At 39.2% G+C, this 15,905-nt stretch overlaps 1 protein-coding gene across 4 annotated transcripts in view; it reads right to left on the bottom strand.

The window, feature by feature from the left end:
* The window catches only part of zdhhc3a (zDHHC palmitoyltransferase 3a), a 42,208-nt gene that overhangs the window by 25,880 nt on the left and 423 nt on the right, over nt 1-15,905 (bottom strand). For 3 of the 4 annotated variants that reach the window (XM_061983129.2, XM_061983130.2, XM_061983127.1), the window contains exons 2-6: nt 10,680-11,073; nt 8,072-8,196; nt 6,141-6,237; nt 5,953-6,034; nt 1,359-1,489 (exon numbers count right to left, since the gene is read on the bottom strand). In XM_061983129.2, the coding sequence (XP_061839113.1) occupies nt 1,359-1,489; nt 5,953-6,034; nt 6,141-6,237; nt 8,072-8,196; nt 10,680-11,015 (771 nt within the window). In that variant the 5' untranslated portion in view covers nt 11,016-11,073. The remainder of the gene's footprint in view (nt 1-1,358; nt 1,490-5,952; nt 6,035-6,140; nt 6,238-8,071; nt 8,197-10,679; nt 11,074-15,905) is intronic. The other variant, XM_061983128.2, reaches the window with a different exon arrangement.

Genomic DNA, 15,905 nt, shown 5'->3' with positions numbered 1-15,905 from the left:
TATTATAACGGCAGCTGCTTCTGCTTGGTCTCAAACTTGCTAAAAGTCAATTCTAGATTATAATTCACGCATATCTCACCTGGTAGTATACAAATGTGGCCATGGACCGACAGGCTGGTCCATTTTCACATCCCCCGAAATGGCCAAAAAGACACTAATTCTTGCAACTTTGTTTGAACCCTTCGTGAAGATTGTGATTGAATTTTCATCTAAACGGAATTATGTGAGCGTCCCGTTGGTAGACATCCCAGCAAGAGTGGAAATATTACAGTAAGTGTTTGTTTTATTATGGTTTATTATGGTTAGTTTGTATGTTTAGCACCTAGCAATGCTGCTAATGCTATAGTGTCACAATAAAGCTACATCCGTTTAGCGCTTGCCTTCTAAGACTTATTGCTCATCCTCTTTGTGTTTGGCCTCAAAAATATAAGGTCCTGGATGATCATTTTCCCCAAAGTAATTGTTGTTGGCTCTCACAAAGTCTGCTTGATTAGCATTGTTGTTGATGAGGGAGGGATCTGTGGTTTCTCCTCTACGTCACGTGATCACGTGACTGGCTTCCTCATTATCTCTCAAAATGGCTCAGGAATCTCCGTGTGATTGATACTATTTGGATCATATCTATTTACTCCCAAACTTTTTAAGTCTTTTGGTGTCATACATCAGATTTATATGATAATAGCTTCATTATAGAGGCAACTTGTTTTTCCACTTTACTAGTACTTTAAGATCAGGAAGACCTGCCTCATGCTGTGTAAAAAGACATGCCTGTGAATAGTCATTCACCAAAGTCATGGTGTTCTCTGGGAATTGAACCCATTGCAAGTGGACAGTTTAAATTGTCTTAGTGTCTTATCTTGGTGATAAAAGTTATCTTGATGGAGTCTAGGTTGGATCCAGACTGTGCATCCTTGTTACCAGACAGACCCACTGTGTCCAAGTTTTACTGAGCTGCAGCTAACCATTACAAGAACAAAACTGATGACAGCGTTTGATGAGCTCAATGCAACTTACTGGATGGAGCTCATAAAAGCTAGGCGAGAAACCAAAACAATCAAGTCTTAATCCTAACTGCTGACATAAGTACCTGGCAAATTACTAACCGCAATTGTCAACAGTAAGTACAAGTATGTGCACAGTCAAAACACACACGTCCATATTTGAGTCAAGAAAATCACAGCTGTTGGTATCGCTTTCAAACGCTAAAGACACTTTGAGCACAATAAAATGGATTTGAAAATTAAGTACACCAGCTGCATTTCAACAGAAGAGAGGAGATACATTCAGTACGACTGAGCAGAGATAAGGTGTGACAAGGGAAAAGGTAAAAGCAGGAGGACTACTAATGAACTACTTACAGTTTCATCGGTACAGATGGAGTGGACTTGGGTGCCGAACATCACAGAGGTGAAGATAAGGAAGAGGAGGCCCTCAAAACATAGGAGGATGAGGAGGATGACAGTTGCTGGTGGAGAGAAGGAACTGCACTCTGGGGGAGGTGGAGATATGAAGGAAGAGGATCCTATGAGATGCTGCTACACTATAAAACACCATACTATACACTAAAAAGAATACACACACACACATACACACATATACAGTATATACACACACACAGTCATGGCCAATATTGGCACCCCCGAATTTCTGTCAGATAATGCACCACTTCTCCCAGAAAATTGTTGAAATTACAAATGCTTTGGTATTTACATGTTTATTTCTTTTGTTTGCATTGGAACAACACAACCCCCCCCCTGCCTCAATGTAAACGTAAGCTACACAACAGTTTATATATGTGATAATCATTGAACAATAAAACACCACACTTTTCAATACAAACAAATATCAAATAATTATAGACGCATTTTACTTTCACATACAAAGTCTACAAGGTAGTGTCTGCATCATGACCTTAAACTTCATGAATTATTGTGGCCTATAAGTGTCACCAAAAAAACAATTACCACTCCATTTCAACTTACAGACAAGCATGAGTCTATTCCAGACCGTTAATATTAAATAGGTTTGTGTGTTTTTTAACATGGAAGATGGTGATGAATCCGGTCTGGAAAGGCTTTTAGAGGGTTTAGATGGTGAAGAAACCAGTCTGGAAAGTCTTATAGAGGGTTACATGGTGAGGAAACCGGTCTGGTAAGGCTTATAGAGGTGTTAGATGGTGAGGAGACCGGTCAGGAAAGGCTTTTAGAGGGGTTAGATGGTGGGGAAACCAGTCTGGAAAGGCGTATCAAGGTGATAGATGATGAGCAAACCGGTATGGAAAGGCTTTTAGAGGGGTTAGATGGTGAGGAAACCGGTCTGGAAAGGTTTTTAGAGGGGTTGGATGGTAAGGAAACTCATCTGTAAAGGCTTAAAAAGGTTTTGGATGGTAAGGAAACTGGTCTGGAAAGGCTTTTAGAGGGGTTAGATGGGGAGAAAACTGTTCTGGAATGGCTTTTAGAGGGGTTGGATGGTGAATAACTGGTCTGGAAAGGCTTATAGAGGGGTTAGAGGGTGAGGAAGCCAGTCAGGAAAGGCTTTTAGAGGGGTTAAATGGTGAGGAAACCGGTCAAGAAATGCTTTTAGAGGGGTTAGATGTTGAGTAAACTGGTCTGGAAAGGCTCGTAGAGGGGTTAGATGTAAGGAAACTGGCTTGGAAAGACTTAGAGGGGTTGGATGGTGTGTAGTTGACAAGCAAGTGTTTTCAAGTTGTTTGGATCTGAATCTGTTTTTTTTTTCCCCAGCCTTGACGTAACAGTTCCAGTCTTGAAAAGTGATAAATAATTCCAGCGGCGCGTGAAGGTTGAACAAATGGCAGAAATGAAAGAAAGCAGAGATTTGAGCACGGTTGCGAGAAGAGGATCACGCTGACAAGTGAAGGGTTGGTATTTTGGGGTTTGGTATTTCACACATCAGGGAGTAGAAAAGTGGGAGAAGTTGAGGTGGAGGAAGCGGCCAAGGATTTGAACATCATCTTTTTCATGACAATTACATGACAGTAGAGTACAGTTGGGGTTTAGGGAGGGACAGGGAGTCGAGAATATTGATAACCCAAATCATCGTTTCAGATGATTACACTGGAGTAATATTTTTTATTTAGTGGGAATAATTGAGTCCTTGTTAAGTAAAATATGGATTTTATTAATTTCTTATTTGTTCAAGTTGACCACCTGTAGCTTTCATTAATTCCTGGTTGGACCAGGCAGCTGTTGAGAAGAAAACAAACGGAGGTAAGAGAGTCTAAAATGCTGCTTAGTGTATTATTGTAGAGTTAGCACTTGGATATTTTATCAATATTGATTTGTGAAACATGATTGTCAAAAGAAGACCTGATTGCAGAGCGGGAGGTGATGGTCTTGAAGGAAAGGAAGAAGTGGTCAGGTCAATACTAAGATATACAAAATTAAGTACAACCCTCACGGTTCCACAAACATTTATATATTTTCATGAGACACCATTCCAATAAATTCCAAATAAATACAATTCTGAATTAAAAATACAAATATAGATACACCATACAGAAACATTAAGTATTTAAAGACAAAAAGGGTTTTCAAGTTCTGGCTTCTCCTAAGCACTATTGCTAGCCATGACTGTGTTTGTTTACCAAACTGACCTGAGACACACTTCCTGTCCCTCACTCATTGTACTGTGTGGAGAACAGAAAGTTGTGTACGCAACAATCAGATTACAAATACATGTTCCGTTACACTCCTAATACCTGCTTCTTACTTCGCCCTTCCCCCTTGGCAAACATAGTGAAACTTGTTTTAGTATTTTTTCAGTAATCCTGTCCTACTATGACAAAAATGATTGTTGTGAAATAGAAATTCAATAAAACAACAAAACCAGTTACCTGATGCGTGTATAATATATACAGGGCTCAAATTTAACCACAGCAACTGCTGCGACCACCCTGGTCAATTGCCCTAACGCACAAAAGAATTTACCAACATCGACGACAAGAACATGCCGTGACCGCCCTTGACTTTTTGCTTGTTAATGGACTAGGGATGTAACAGTAAACAGTATAATGATAAATGCCAATAAAATTCCAGACTGTTAGTAACCCAGTCTAATTTTTTATTTACCAAAAAACTGTCAATTATTAATGCATTTTAGGCAACACGAAGTCAGCCGCATGCACACTAGCGTCGTTTGGCTTGATAATAATGCCGGACTAACGACACAGACTTTGCTCCGGAGATTTCTCCTCAGAGTAAACGGAGCCAAACGCTTGGTTTAACGTCATTTTCCCTCGCTTCCCGCCGTGCATATAAGAGCGCACTGCTGTTAGATGGCGACAGGTGTGGACAATATTGGAAACAGACACACTTGTCCCCACACTAAAAGTATACAGCAAAGGAGAAAACTATTTGATGTTGCTTTTATTTTCTCAATACAGCGTCCATCAGCTGCTGTGACTGAGAGTTAATGAGGTGAGGAAACATGCAGCAGGTGATGTGTCGTGAACGTTGTCACAACGGGTTTATAAAGTCTTTAGGTTGTTTACTGGGATGCTCACTCATCCTTTATTTAACTGCTAACTTCATCAGTGTTCAAATAACGTCACCCCAACAGTGCTTTACCTAACAATCAGTAATCATGATTTCAATATTGATAACAATAATCTTAATTATTACTTTGGCCATAATTGGCAGCCCTAGATCTAATATCTGAACACTATATATAGTGTTCATATATCTATATATATATATATATATATATATATATATATATATATATATATATATATATATATATATACATACATGCTTCGGAGCCCCTGCCTCAAAAGAAAATAATGTTTGCCCTGTTGCCCTAAAATATGAGCCCTCCTTTAAGGCAACACTTGACTTGACCTTAAAAAGTTAAAATTACAGCTGTGAATCTTTAGACAACACACAATTCTACTCGATTCTTGGGGGTAACGATTCAATTTGGAATCGATTCTTGATTTAAGACTGTTTTTGCTTAATAAAATTCTACCCAAACATTTAATAAACTCAAATACAAATAAGGCAACAAGAGAAGTATCCAACACTCCTCTTTTCTACAGTAAATGTCTACAGCAGATATGAGCATCTACATCAACAATATGATTTGTCTGAGCCGCTGGACAGGACAAATGACAAGAAGAAAAAAAAGATCCATCCATCTATCCATCCATTTTCTACCGCTTGTCTCTTTCGGGGTCGCGGGGGGTGCTGGAGCCTATCTCAGCTGCATTCGGGCGGAAGGCGGCGTACACCCTGGACAAGTCGCCACCTCATCGCAGGGCCAACACAGATAGACAGACAACATTCACACTCACATTCACACACTTGGGCCAATTTAATGTCGCCAATCAACCTATCCCCAGGTGCATGGCTTTGGAGGTGGGAGAAAGCCGGAGTAAAAAGATTTGTAAGATTTTTGATGGTTTTGATTCGATTAAGAATCGTTCTAAATAAGAATCGTGATTAATCTGAAAATAAATTTTTGACGCTCCTAATATATTGATATATACAGTATATATATATATAAGTCGCAGTTTTTTTCATAGTTTGGCCGGGCTCCAGTGCAACTTACATATGTTTTTTTCCTTCTTTATTATGCATTTTCGGCAGGTGCGACTTATACTCCGGTGCGACTTATACTCCGAAAAATACGGTATATATACAGTATATACGCACACATATACAGTATATATACTGTATATATATATATATATATATATATATATATATATATATATATACATATATATGTTTTAAGTCAATCCTAATTATTCTATGTTTCCTTTGACTAATTTTCTAGTCCAGTCGTGTGCGTAAAAAATGCCTTCCAACTGTTAATCGGTTCTCATCGTTCACTTAAAAGAGCCGTTTAACAGACACGATTCGTTTGCGAAGCTCACATCTGTAGTAAATGCTTACTTTAGCTTCTGGGAAATAATAATTAGACAACACTTACTTGTCCAGTCATCTTCAAAGCAGTAGAGAAAATGAAAGACCACCATGACGAGAACATGGAGGGAGATGAGTGCAATGTACATCTGAGTGGCAAAAAGAAGAGAGGGTAGAAAAGTCAACTGTAAATCACTCGGCAAATATTACTCCTCAATATAATAAGTGGAAAGCGCCAAGAAGTAGACAACTTACAGTGAAGAGCACAAAGTACTTTTGATTGCTCTCGCCAACACAGTTGTTGACCCAGGGGCAGTGGTGGTCCATCTTGCGTATGCAGCGTTTGCAAACACTAGTCAGAGATCGATGGGAGACAAGACGATGAACCATTCCACCATTAAGTACTGGTCCTTACGATTAACAACAGGTTTGAAAAAACAAGACTTAAAGACAGGTACATCTCAAGCATTTGGAATGTTTGACACAAGTTCATTCTTTTCAGCTATCAAACAAAAATGGATTGGAGTTTACCTTAATTTGACCACAAGGATGAATACAATTCTCTTAATCTGAGGGGAGGGAACGACTGGGGTGCTGTCACTGTGAAAAGTGAGGATTTCCTACTAATTTGGAGGATTTTGGTTTTATCATGGTTTAAAGACATTTGAAGTGAAGCAGGATTTTATTTCAGATAAGCAGGAGGAGAGATTTGGTTTAATGGACAAGTAGAGCTGGGGGACATCAGCATAGAGGTGGCAGTGAATGTTGAATTTGCAGAAAGCATGACCAAGGGAGAGGACTAAGTGATGGAGAGTCGGGGGCCCAAGTCAGATTCCTGAGGCACACCTGTTATGACTGCAGAGTTGTCAGCTTTGAAGGCAGTCCAGGTGCTTAAGATGGAAGTCCAAGTGGTTCCAGGGTCCAGACAATGTAACAGTTTTTTTTTTGTTTTTTTTTGCAAGTGTTTTTTTTGCAATGTGCCTACGGGCCAATGACAAACGAGTCACGGACCACATATGGCTCCTGTGCCGCATGAACTATATGGCCACTATAGTCTTAGTACCGTACTATATTTGTTCATCCTATGGTCACTTTGGTGATGCGAGTCACATGGTTGTCTTCCGTCAGCGCCAGATTTAGTAAAATCAGCAGGCGGGTTTTTCCTGTGTGATAAAGAGGTGATGAATGGGGGAGTCTTTTCTTAGCTGCTGCCTTGTTTCATCATATTTTACTTCCTTTGCACATGTCAATATTTACTTTTGTATATATAAATCAACACAAAAAATGTACTTTGGAGCAAAGTACGCTAGAAATGGCAACAGCGGAGGGTGAATGCCCCACAACAAGAGGATAGAGAAAAACGAGATTATTGACTACAATGGCGGATGCACGCAAATTTTCGAGACTTATGCAGATCTCAAGTACACATCAGCAGGTACCAGAAGGTAAGAAAAGTTGGTGTTGCATAATAATATTGGAAACAAAACACCAGATAATGTCTCCTAATAGGTAACATTTTGAGATTGTTATACACACACCATAATAAAACTGTCTGACTACGGTAGCTGTAATGTTCGATAATCCATCAAACGGTGCGGCTTCATAGCTTACCAACGTTGCACAAAACTAAAATTTTGACGGATTTTTGAGCACCGTGTGTAATGTTCTATATTCTCAATGAAACATCAACATTTTGGTGTTACTTGCTTGCGGGTACTTTACTGAACAGGCGCCATCTACTGAACACACTTATCATTACACCATGTACCAAATAAAATAGTTTGGAGGTCCTGTAAGCACAACCAGAATTAATCTGTATATTAGGCGCACTGTCCAATTTTGAGAAAATGAAAGAATTTTAAGTGCGCTTTATGGTCGGAAAAATACAGTAATTGAATTTGTTCTGCTTCAAGAGTTACCAGGGAATGCAATTATTCCGTCACTTTTTTGGAAATTACTGCCAGGCGCAATGGAGAGACATTCAATACGTTTATCACCCATACCTATTTCAGACATGACTAGATTGTTGAAATATTGAACCTAATATGTGGTGAGGACACCACTTTCAGTTTTTGCATTCAACTCGTGAAATGAATGAACTTTTGCATGACACTGACATTCATGGCGATGCGTTTGTGGACCCAAACACGAGCTGCAACGACTGCAGCCCACGATGCCTTGCTCACCTGCAGTGGTGTGCTCGGTCGGGCTTGATGCTGCAGCACTTGGGACATTTGTAGACCACTTGTCCGGGTTTCAACTGAAGGCTTTCTATGTATTCCATTGTTGCATTGCCTTTGGGTACTGCTCCCTGAAAGAAACAGAAATACTTTGCACCAAAGGTTCTGAACTTTTCCACTGCAGAGTCCCAGCCCCCCTAAAATATTAACACTGAATTAGTAACCTTACTCTTGATCATATTCAATATTCTACCTAACCTTGTCAAATGATATGGGAACCGTGTGTTTTTATTTATTAAACACATAAACCTTAAGCTTTGGTCAGGCTGATTGGAAAAATAAGTACCAGCCAAGGGACTTGTAAATAACAGATGAAAAATTTTTACATACAATTATGTAGTGCTGAAATGCCCCCATCCATCCATTTCTACCGCTTATTCCCTTTTGGGGTCGCGGGGGGCGCTGGAGCCTATCTCAGCTACAATCGGGCGGAAGGCGGGGTACACCCTGGACAAGTCGCCACCTCATCGCAGGGCCAACACAGATAGACAGACAACATTCACACTCACATCCACACACTAGGGCCAATTTAGTGTTGCCAATCAACCTAACCCCAGGTGCATGTCTTTGGAGTGCTGAAATGAATAAACTAAATTAATAATGAACATATTTTTTAACTAAACTGTCAATAAAATTAAAGTGCAAATGAAAATACAGCTTCACCACTTTAGTCATAATTTTTGCGCTTGAGAAACTTCTGTGACTTTAGCTCCAGACTTCTTCTGTTTGATATTGTCATTACTACTATAAGTGGTGGAAAAGTGTATTAAAACTGAGTACTGTTGCGGCCCATAAGGACCAAAGCTGAGAAATACATATTTTGGGTTAAGAAACCCTGGTCCAAATGTTAGTTTAGGTTTGGTTGTATCAAACCATGTGAGAACTATTAGCTAACATTCTTTTAATGTTACGTGTTTAAGCAAGTAGATTAATACATCAGGAGAGAGGATAACTAAACAGTACGTAAACACGTCTGTCAGCCATAGATATGAATGAGTAGATAGACGACACACATCTTTGAGACGCAAGTTTATGGCGATTGGGGACAAAGGGTCTGGAACATTGTGCTTTTTAGAAGGTACACAAATTAAATAAAGGATACTCTCTCGCCAAGTAGGGACTTTTATTTATTTTATCTCTTAGCAGGCAGCTACAGTTGCCATGTAGCTACCGTATTTTTCGGAGTATAAGTCGCACCGGAGTATAAGTCGCACCTGCCGAAAATGCATAATAAAGAAGGAAAAAAACACAAGTCACACTGGAGTGTAAGTCGCATTTTTTGGGGAAATTTATTTGATAAAAGCCAACACCAAGAATAGACATTTGAAAGGCAATTTAAAATAAATAAAGAATAGTGAACAACAGGCTGAATAAGTGTACGTTATATGAGGCATAAATAACCAACTGAGAACGTGCCTGGTATGTTAACGTAACATATTATGGTAAGAGTCATTCAAATAACTATAACATATAGAACATGCTATACGTTTACCAAACAATCTGTCACTCCTAATCGCTAAATCCCATGAAATCTTACACGTCTAGTCTCTTACGTGAATGAGATAAATAATATTATTTGATATTTTACGGTATAAGTTAATAATTTCACACATAAGTCGCTCCTGAGTATAAGTCGCACCCCCGGCCAAACTATGAAAAAAACTGCGACTTATAGTCCGAAAAATACGGTACTCTTTTGTTTATATATCTATGCTGTTCACACTAGCATCCATCCATCCATCCATCCATTTTCTACCGCTTATTCCCTTTGGGGTCGCGGGGGGCGCTGGAGCCTATCTCAGCTACAATCGGGCGGAAGGCGGGGTACACCCTGGACAAGTCGCCACCTCATCGCAGGGCCAACACAGATAGACAGACAACATTCACACTCACATCCACACACTAGGGCCAATTTAGTGTTGCCAATCAACTTATCCCCAGGTGCATGTCTTTGGAGGTTGGAGGAAGCCGGAGTACCCGGAGGGAACCCACGCAGTCACGGGGAGAACATGCAAACTCCACACAGAAAGATCCCGAGTCCAGGATTGAACCCAGGACTACTCAGGACCTTCGTATTGTGAGGCACATGCACTAACCCCTGCTCCACCGTGCTGCCAAATATAATATAATAATAATATACAATATAATAAATAAAGATGGACAAGCGGTAGAAAATGGATGGATGGATGGATTTAATAAAATTGTGTCTTACAGGGGTGTTGATATTTAACCTTTTTAAAGGTGTACATGTCGTAAGGTGGTGTCTCCTACATGGGTGTTGATATTTGAACTTGTAAAGGTGTATACATAGGAAGGTGGTGTCTGTTATATGGGTGTTGATATTTAAACTTTTTAAAGGTGTACTTGTAGGAAGGTGGCGTCTCCTACGTGGGTGTTGACATTGGAACATTTTTAAAGCTATACAAGTAGTAAGGTGGTGTCTCCTACATGGGTGTTGATATTTAACCTTTTTAAAGGTGTACGCGTAGTAAGGTGGTGTCTCCTACATGGGTGTTGACATTGGGACAGTGCCAAATATAAAAAGGTGACTTACAGGGTCGGTGCACATGGCCCTGGCGTGCGAGGCGAGGGCCAGGAAGGCCAGGGCGTTGAACAGAGAGCCGTTGATGATGCTGTAGGTCAGGTTGTTGGAGGGAAGCAGCATGACAAAGAGCACCACAAACTCTGCGTAGAAGACCAGCAGCCACGTTATGAGGGCACAAACGATGCCGCAGGCGTCCCTGATGAACCACATGGCAGAGGCGGACGAGGCCGTGATGGCGTCTTTGGAGACGGGGATGCGTTGCTCTGCTTGCATGAAACTGGACCCGGCCCAAACTTGACCACGGCCGTGCTCCACATCCCTGCATCTGCGGACCGGACTCTTCATGCTTCATCTACGCTACAGCTGCTGCTCACACTGCGCCTTCGGCCTTCAGTCCATGCTGCTGGAGGAGCAGAAGGGACATTTACCTTCATGCTGTTATGGAAATGTTGGTCAGCATCATGGCGGCCATCCCACCATCTTCACATACGATGACATAACTAGTACTGACAAACAAACAAAACGAGCATACAGTATACCCGGGGTCCTCAAGTACAAATCTTGAAGGTCCACAAATGTTTTTTTGAAACAGGCTGGGTCCGTTTATTATCGGTCAAGCTTATATAGTATCAGGAGGTAGGTAGTAGTTTAACATTTTCTTAAAATTAACAAAAATAAAATAAATATCCAATAAAATATATGAAAGATTTTCTTTGAAACAAAAATAAATAAGAACTTAAATAAAACTTTCAGTTTTAACAAAAAATAAATACTTTTAAACACAACCCTCCTATCCCTGGTAAACAAATGACCTCAACAGATCTCATTCATGTGCAAATATAACTATTGTTGTACAGTGCATCCCCATTGTGTAAAACACAGCTGCTCAATGGGAGAATTGGGCTCTTGCTATTTGTTGTTGTGTCATAGATTTAACAAAAATCTTGCTTGATGTTTCATATGACTTTTTCAGCCTCGTGATTTCTTTTTTTCTTAGCTCTGAATCATGAGGAAATGTCTCTTCAAATTCGCGGTGCTCTTTCAGATAGTGACGTTTCAGATTTTCACTTTTCACCAGAGCAACAGTACTGTTGCATATTAGACACATTGGTCTGGTACTTGCAGTAGGTAGGATGAAACATATTGCTCTGTCCATTCTTCCTTGAAACGTCGGTTTTCCCTGTCCACCTTTCTTCTACCAGCCTGAGCCAACTTGGAGCATGCCATTGTGATTTGATTCACATTCTGTGACTGACGAGTGAACAGTTAGCGAAGTAGCGATACGAGACAACTGTGTGCCTGCAGCGAAGGGTTCCATGCACTGTGCACATGTGTATGACCCAGGTGGTAACAGCATATCAGCGCGTCATTGTGATCGAGATGACAACCCATACCCCGGAATCAGCCAATCAGAGCGACGTTCTCTCGCTCTCATTCCGTCTCTCTCTCTTTCTCTCTCTCAGAGAGAGAGAGAGAGAGAGAGAGAGAGAAAGAGAGAGACGGAGTGAGTGAGACACGGAGAAGTGTAAACGAAACGTGGAGATATTTGACTAAAAACAACAAAGAACGTTGACTTGCGCTAGCGATAACTCAAAGATAAATACAATTATAATATTTTTTTATAATAATTATAATTATAATAATAAAAAAACATTTCTTTTATTTATTTTTTATTTTTTTACTATAATTCGTGCTGGGTCCGGACGGACACGTCGCTGGGTCCGGACATGGACCGCGGTCCGCCTGTTGAGGATCACTGCAGTATACCGTCACGTAGGCCAAAGAGAGCGGAATTAAACGGAAGAAAAGGACAAGAGATCACATTAGTTTGTGGGTTTTTTGTGGTTGCTATGCCTAAATATAGCTTGTGTAAATAAACTAACGTCATGTTAGGTCCTAGTAATAAATATTGTGATTGCTGGTCCAATACACCGTATTTTCATTGTCCATTTTCATAACAGAAACTAAAAGCTTAGTTGTTGTTATTGTGCAGGATGACCACAGCGTCTTTCGTGATATTTCTTAGCATCAAGAAAATATATAATAATAATAATAATAACAAAAATATAAAACTGAACAACAGGGACATCTATAGCTAAATAATGAGACAAAATATCAACTTCACAGCATTAAAACAACTGCAGACATGAATTCTAGATGAGACAAATATTTGTAGCAGGAAATCAACTGCAAACAAAGTTATCTTTTTTCTCATTGGCGTCACGATCACAGCAGCACGGCACTCGTTATGTCAATCAAATAAGTTACTTAGCGATGTACGAATAAGTCCAACTATGTCTTTCAAAGATTAATGTTTAATTTGTGGACCCCTCAGATGCAATGACATGATGTGCTTCTTTTCTTCTCTACATCCTTGTGAGTGTCAAATGAAGTTAGGTCAAGGTGAGCAGTAACGTCTTGGTGATAATAAATGGTTTGAATCTATAAGTTTTCTTAGGAGTGTATAAATCCACTCCATCCCAATTTGAATATTTGTTTATGATCGCATGTCTATTTGCTATTAAACATTTCAAAATACGCCCAAATCAGCACTGATGCAGGTCAATAAACAGTACCCTAATGGGGCTCGGACCATCGCCTGAAACCCGGAAGTGCGTCTAGGTCACGTGATTGCAACCCAGCTATATACTGTACACATCCCATACAAGTTGTATATACTGTACACTTCACATGCAATTTGTATATACTGTACACATATGTGTGTATAACCATTGTATTTGTATATATATATAACATATGTATATGCATTTATGTAATTTGTATGTTATATGCATATATATAATATGTATGTACATTTTATTTGTGTATACATATAACATATGTATATGCATATATGTTATATGTGCATATATATACATATATATATATACATATGTATATATACATATATATACACACACACATATATATATATATATATATATATATATATATATATATATATATATATATATATATATATATATATATATGTGTGTGTGTGTGGGGAAAAAAATCACAAGACTATTTCATCTCTACAGGCCTGTTTCATGAGGGGTTCCCTCAATCGATCCAAGACAATATATATATATATATATATATATATATATATATATATATATATATATATATATATATATATATATATATATATTAGTGATGGGTCCGGCAACACCGATGCATCGGCACATGCTTCGAGCTCATAGAGCAAAACCCTGTGTCGGTGCGCGTACCGCTTTTAGAAAGTCACCGATACGCGAACTGTGTCGCACTGACGCCTCCAATGTGCCCTGTGAGCGGGTCTTTTCTACACCCGGAGAAATAATAACTAAGAAGAGAAAGCGTCTAAAATTGAATACGTAGGAAAAACTGTTTTTTTAAAATAAAAATGTGTAAAAAAAAAATAAAAAAATTTCCCAGTCCACAAGCATCCTCAATTCCTCATTCACAACACGTTCTCTTAGATTTCCATGTTATGATACATGTTCACATTATTTATTGACTGTATCTAAAAAAGATAAAAAATATTTTTTTATTTAAATGAAGTTATGAAATAATCCTAAATGAAATACAATGACTTGGTTTATATTATTGTATATACTAGGTCAGGGGTCCTCAAGTACAAATCTTGAAGGTCCACAAATGTTTTTTTGAAACAGGCTGGGTCCGTTTATTATCGGTCAAGCTTATATAATAGCAGGAGGTAGGTAGTTTAACATTTTCTTAAAATTAACAAAAATAAAATAAATATCCAATAAAATACATGAAATATTTTCTTTGAAACAAAAATAAATAAGAACTTTGAAAAAATGTGTCCTCTGCATTTGACCCATCCCTTGATCACCCCCTGGGAGGTGAGGGGAGCAGTGGGCAGCAGCGGCGCTGCGCCCGGGAATCATTTTTGGTGATTTAACCCCCAATTCCAACCCTTGATGCTGAGTGCCAAGCAGGGAAGAATGCTGGTATGAGCTTTTAAACATAACCCGTTAACTGCTGCCAATCAAATGGTGAATAAGATACTCTTTAGGGTTCATATGTTTGTAAATCTGACTGTGTTGAAGTCAGTGCCTCACCAGCCATCAACCTCACCGCACGTTACTGCTCTGTTGCTATTTGTTGTTGTGTCATAGATTTAACAAAAATCTTGCTTGATGTTTCATATGACTTTTTCAGCCTCGTGATTTCTTTTTGTCTTAGCTCTGAATCATGAGGAAATGTCTCTTCAAATTCGCGGTGCTCTTTCAGATAGTGACGTTTCAGATTTTCACTTTTCACCAGAGCAACAGTAGTCTTGCATAGTAGACACATTGGTCTGGTACTTGCAGTAGGTAGGATGAAAACATATTGCTCTGTCCATTCTTCCTTGAAACGTCGGTTTTCCCTGTCCACCTTTCTTCTACCAGCCTGAGCCAACTTGGAGCATGCCATTGTGATTTGATTCACATTCAGTGACTGACGAGTGAACAGTTAGCGAAGTAGCGATACGAGACAACTGTGTGCCTGCAGCGAAAGGTTCCATGCACTGTGCACATGACCCAGGTGGTAACAGCCTATCAGCGCGTCGTTGTGAAAGAGATGACAACCCATACCCCGGAATTAGCCAATCAGAGTGGCGTTCTCTCGCTCTCACTCCGTCTCTCTCTCTTTCTCTCTCTGAGAGAGAGAGAGAGAGAGAGAGAGAGAGAGAGAGAGAGAGAGAGAGAGAGACGGAGTGAGTGAGACACGAGAAGTGTAAACGAAACGTGGAGATATTTGACTAAAAACAACAAAGAACGTTGACTTGCGCTAGCGATAACTCACAGATAAATAGAATTATTATATTTTTTTATAATAATTATAATTATAATAATAAAAAAAACATTTTTATTTTTTTTTTTACTATAATTTGTGCTGGGTCCGGACGGACACGTCGCTGGGTCCGGACATGGACCGCGGTCCGCCTGTTGAGGATCACTGTACTAGGTCATAAAATCAGTGTCAGTTGAGTCGGTCCATAGGTTGCCTGTAGGGATGTTTAATGTCCAGCAGATGTCAGTATTTAGTGACACAGTATCGACACAGTATCAATACAGTTTTGCAATGTGTCAAAACGCATGACGCCTCATCAACCCATCACTAATATATACACATATATATATATATATATATATATATATATATATATATATATATATATACATATATAAATATATATGTATATGTTTACATTTATGTTATAAGATAAATCCGACTGAA

This window comes from Nerophis lumbriciformis, linkage group LG21 (assembly GCF_033978685.3).
Source record: "Nerophis lumbriciformis linkage group LG21, RoL_Nlum_v2.1, whole genome shotgun sequence".
NCBI classification, from domain to species: domain Eukaryota; kingdom Metazoa; phylum Chordata; class Actinopteri; order Syngnathiformes; family Syngnathidae; genus Nerophis; species Nerophis lumbriciformis.
This window is presented reverse-complemented; position numbering and strand designations above follow the sequence as displayed.